The sequence below is a fragment of the Pinus tabuliformis genome, chromosome 9 (genome assembly GCF_031772625.1).
Source record: "Pinus tabuliformis cultivar Carrire ecotype Pingquan chromosome 9, CPIR1, whole genome shotgun sequence".
In the NCBI taxonomy this organism is placed as follows: domain Eukaryota; kingdom Viridiplantae; phylum Streptophyta; class Pinopsida; order Pinales; family Pinaceae; genus Pinus; species Pinus tabuliformis.
Window position 1 is genome coordinate 609,144,217 of NC_142307.1, and position 5,228 is coordinate 609,149,444.

Consider the following 5,228-nt stretch of genomic DNA (forward strand, 5'->3'; position numbering starts at 1 on the left):
ACCTTTTATTGGGATCTCTAAATACCCTATCTAGTTTCTTTATAAAATTATAATTAATTATATAATACACTTCTTTAAGCATAAATATAACTTTAACCCATATTAAAAAGATTTGATTCAAACAAATATTGCTTAGTAAAATAAGACAATGGTTAAACTATGGTGGGCCATATAAAATAATGCACGACGAAACAGAAAGAACTAGGTACACAGTGACTCTCTCCTCTTCTAATATGAATATGTCACTACTGGAATATTGTGAAATGAACTATTTCGTAATTCAATTTTCATCTTCAATCTGTTAACAGCTTCATTGTATTTGTAATTCCCCATACAAGAAAATCTAAATTGTGTATGCCTTATTAACAAACCTTAAACACCATGGACTATAGATATCCTTGAACAGCAAAACTATGATGAAGTTCAGAAAAAACTACGCATTCAACTCGAATAATTCTCTGGTTGAAATGATTCGAAGATTACAGACAACATTAAGCTTTTCAATCCCCTTTATTCGGGTAAAAAAAAGGTGCAATTGAAATTTGAAACCACATACGTAATCCAAAGGTAATAAATCTGGGCAAAGAGAAATTAATCTAGACATAAAACATATTGAACATAGGATATCTTGTTAATTGTATCCCTTTGCCAGACACTGTAGGGAAGAAAAAATTTCCCTATTTTAAAGCTGCTATAGAACCTATTAATGGCTACTGCTGTAAGAGCATTGCAGTAAGCTATTTCCTTGTGGAGTGTCAAGTTTCTGAGGACTGGGACAGACTGCATTCCCCTTTGGTGGTTGTTCCTGTAGTAAGCTACAAGGCTGTGGAGATACAGCATTTGAGAAGCCATGAATATAAGTGCAGTTCCATGGATCATTTTTGGACTTAGCCATGGTAATAGTAACATTCGACAGACAAATGTCTTTGAATGGAGCTTTATCAATACCCTCCAGCTTCCCTGCCACACTTACATTTGTTGCCACTATATTGCTGTAGCTAATCCTTTCTACAACAGGAATAGCATTTGGATCATATTTGTCATCAGGGTGTGGGCGCGAACCATAAGAACCTGTCATTGTGAATGCCCATCTCATATTAACCATAGTCATCCGATCCACAAATATATCCCTCACAAATGCACCTCTTCCCGGGACTGTCTTAATTCTTATTCCTGCTTCTGAATTGATGGCATGGATATCTTCTGCTCGAACATCTTGAATTCCACCAGACATTTCACTGCCTAGTGCAATTATTGCACTTGTGGGTGAGATGCCAACAAGACGACGGATGACAATATGTTGGCTGGGCATGTTAAAGGAAATTCCGTATTCATCCCACCCACTCTTTATTGCGACTACATCATCACCAGAGACTACATAGCAGTCCTCAATACGAACATCTGAACAGGAGTCTGCATATGAAAGGGAAAACAAATCAATTAAATGCAGGTAAACTCCAGTCCTTTCTTAAAAAGACTGAAACATGATTTTGACTAGACAAAAAAAGAAAAATTAGTGTCATGTTTCAGAAAACTTCATTCCTTTATTAAAAGTAGTGCAATAAATATAACTTACATGATGCACTTATTTCCATAGAGAGAAAAATTGCAGTGTCAGGTTTTTTTTAAAATCTTAGTAGCAAAATATGAGTACTAACCTGGATCAATTCCATCAGTGTTTGGTGAGTCAAGTGGTGCAAGGATAGTGACGTGCTGAATAAGGATATTGCTGCACATTTAAACCACCACATGCAAATGCAATATTCAAACTCTCTGCATATTTGGACAGCATAAAGCATTACTGTAATTGATATATTCACATACCTGCTGTACACTGGATGTAAGTTCCATGAAGGTGAGTTGAGAAAAGTCAAATTTGATATTATTATATCTTTAGAGTACATCAATTCTACAAGGTAACCTCGTGTGTTTTTCAACATATTCTGGTGGAATTTTTCCCACCAAAATGCTCCTTGTCCATCTATGGTACCATTGTCACCTGAAATTCATTCAAGCTCAATTAAAACATGAACATGATTTCAACAAATAAATAAAGAAGCTAAATCAAAACAAAATTCACACCTGTTAACACAACATCTGTAAGGTTATATCCACTTATCAAGTTGCTAAATCTTGGACCCAGTCCATCTCTCCCTGATCCATAAGAAGGCAAAGGTGGGATCAACGGCCAATCTTTTAAATCCTGCAGAATAGATCATCAAATTTATCAGGCATGGCATATACCCCAAACCTAGAATAATATAACCAAATCATACATGTGGGCCAAAGAAAATATTATGAAAATAAATATCCCAATTCTCACACATAAAAAGGAGGGCGTACCTTAGAAGCCAGAATGACAGCCTCTCTATGGAGATAAAGAGTGAAGTGGTCTGTCATATTGAAGCATCCAGTTAACCATTTGCCTGGCGGAATGTAAAGCTGGCCGCCCCCTTTTTTGGAGAATCCGCTTAGAAAAGCAATTGCTTTTCGAAAAGCTTCTGTATTTAGAGTGATTCCATCCCCCACTCCTCCAAACTCCGCAATCGATACGGTCTTCGCTCGACAGGAAGGTGCTTCATAACTGAATGACCAGTTCCCCTCCTGGCACTCCACTTTTACCCCTAGCAATACCAAACACCCCAACAAAAGAAGCACCTGAAACAACTGAAGCATAGTTTCTATTAGCCTCTGTAAAGTGTAAAGCGATCACAATCAATACTCGGCAGGTTTCGATCTTACGACCGTGCATAACAGCAAATGCTGTGAAAAATTACAAATATCAAAGAGAAAGATACTTACATGTGTCCTCCCAAACTCCATCTCTAAGCAACTGATTGATACGCTGTGATGGCTGCGAATGCCGACACTGTATTTATAGACCTCAGTTCAGGTTCCGGAGCTCGTAGTGCGTTCAAACTGTATTTCCCCGCCCCTACATTTATAGAACCCGCTGCCCCTTAGATCATTAATGTAAGAATACGTTATTTATAAGTCAGAGATGCCGATTACCTTGGCATAACTAATTTTATTCTTTCTTAATACGTAAAGTTTTATTTTATGTAAGGAATTTGGGTTTTATATTTTAGAAAGCTCTTAATTATTTATTTATTTTGGCAGTTGTCTATAACGTGATTTTTTTGAAGGCTTTTCCGGCGGGTTTTTCCGGTCGAAATCCGGCAGGAATTTATTGGAATCGCAAGTTTGATAGCTAGTTTCTGCACAATGAAAGCGTCCCAGGGGTTTTCGAGGGTGTTGAATCCAAATATGTAGTTAAAAAACCATTTTAACTGCAAGAAATCAAGATTTAACCTCAATTTCTTCTGCCCCGTCACCGAAATCTCCAAAAAATCGCATTATAGACAGCTCCTTTATTTTGTGGTTGAATCCTAAATTTTTATTGTTTTTATTATTACCTAAATTATATTTTAGGTTTTGTTATTATTACATAAACTATATTTTAGGTTACGATTTGGGTTTTATATTTTAAAATATTAATTTTTTACTATTTAATTGGTTGGTTCTCCTTAGGTTAGGATTTTCGTTTTATATTTTAAAATATTATTTTTTTACTCTTTAATTTGTTGTTCCTCCTTGCTATCTAGGTTAAGGTTAATGGAAAAGATTGGATTTTAATCAATTTTATTTTTTATAATTATTTTATTCCATAATGTTAAATAATGTATACATTTGGTAGTTTTAAGTGGGCAATTTATTGTGTTGGTTTTAATCTTGTATCGATATAAATATATTTAAGACAAAAAAACATAATGATTTGTCTATGGGTTTTGGATAGACCATGATCGGGTGATTTGTTAAGGCACTCTATAATGTGAAATTATTGGTTTAATGTTCTGTTAAGGTACTACATAATGTGAGATTACCGATTCAATTCCCTGCCCTGATTGGGGTGATATATTGGACATGATGAAGATGTAGTCCTATCAAGCTTACAAAAAAAAACATAATGATTTAATCGCAGAGATATGTACATATTTAACATAGCTAATTTTTTGCTAAAATTTTAAATAGAAAACTAAGAAAACAAAAATTATATTGTCTCTTTACAATGATATGATACAATTGTATGCCCCATGCATCCATAAACCCCAATCCATTAGCACTGAATTAGAATATAAACATAATTCCTTTAATTAAAATTACAAAACCATAGATTAAACCACCGTGAATGGTAAAACTACTAAAAGTAAAAATCATTTGTGGAAAATCGTTAAGAATAGACACAAAAAAACCCACCAATTTTTTTTTCATGGGCTTTACACCCCATATTATCACCCTACTAAGTAACATCTCATGTTCAATTGGATTTGCTTTGGGGTCATTTTATAAAGGGTCTTAAATCCTTTCTTCTATTTCATTCCCTAAAATGACATTTGAGCTAAGTGAAACTCTACCACCATTGTCTTATACTTCTTTGCTTCCACCTATTACAATCTATTGTCATGAGTGGTCAAGTGTGTTTACTCTTTTCATCATCATCAAATTTCTCTTTTATTACATGCATATTAGTAGTTGGGAATTTTAGGTTTTGGGTGCATATTTTGATTTTCCTTTGGATTATTTCTTTATTTGCGTGTTTTGTTTTAATATTATTGTGGATGCTTGTGAAATAAGAGTGTGGTAAGGACCTACATGGGTATTTGAATTGAAAACATCGCATCCTACTTTAGTTAGTTTTCATTGGAAGTGAATTATTGCATACACATGTTTTGCATAGCTTTCCTTGAAGACAAATCAAACTACACATTATTCAATTATATGCCATATTAACTCACCATAAAAAATAGTTGCTAAAAGTTGATAACTAAAATGTACTAGAATTTTTTTATATTCATTGTTGTCATAATTCATTTTTAGGCCTTTGAATAGGTTCGATGGATGGGACATTCTTTAATTCCATTAAAACAAACACTAGAATCTTGAGTTAGAGAGTGGAAATCTATTTGTAATTAGACATTTCTTAGGAAGTTCTTCTAATACAGGGGTCACACACCAAGTTACACTAAAATCTATGGAGTGATAGCCCCACTTCATTGGGTTTCAGTGGTATGGTCTACGTACATATATGGGTCCCTTTTGGGAGGATTTGGGCTTCGATACCTTGCCCTTGTGTGTGGATTTCGGTAAGGGCTATTCCCCAAGGTTGAATGGTTGTAAATGCTAACCTTAGTGGTCTTTATATTAAAGATATTTCACAAGTGACTACA

General features: G+C 34.5%; 1 protein-coding gene across 1 annotated transcript; it reads right to left on the reverse strand.

Moving 5' to 3' along the window:
* Positions 1 to 530: 530 nt before the first annotated feature.
* LOC149150067 (putative polygalacturonase) lies at positions 531 to 2,932 on the reverse strand. Its single transcript, XM_089439123.1, has 6 exons — positions 2,803 to 2,932; positions 2,344 to 2,667; positions 2,083 to 2,203; positions 1,825 to 1,999; positions 1,659 to 1,729; positions 531 to 1,413 (listed from the first exon to the last, which is right to left on the reverse strand). The coding sequence occupies exons 1-6, from the start codon at positions 2,821 to 2,823 to the stop codon at positions 704 to 706; spliced, it is 1,422 nt and encodes a 473-aa protein (XP_089295249.1). The 5' UTR covers positions 2,824 to 2,932; the 3' UTR covers positions 531 to 703.
* Positions 2,933 to 5,228: the final 2,296 nt, after the last annotated feature.

Bases quoted from the DNA above. Each gene is read 5' to 3' on its own strand.
- LOC149150067 (XM_089439123.1), bottom strand. From the start codon at position 2,823: ATGGAGTTTGGGAGGACACAT. The intron at 2,204-2,343 runs GTACGCCCTCCT...TCTATTCTGCAG, and splicing joins CTGTCATTCTGGCTTCTAAG to GATTTAAAAGATTGGCCGTT. The intron at 2,000-2,082 runs GTGTGAATTTTG...AATGAATTTCAG, and splicing joins TACAGATGTTGTGTTAACAG to GTGACAATGGTACCATAGAT.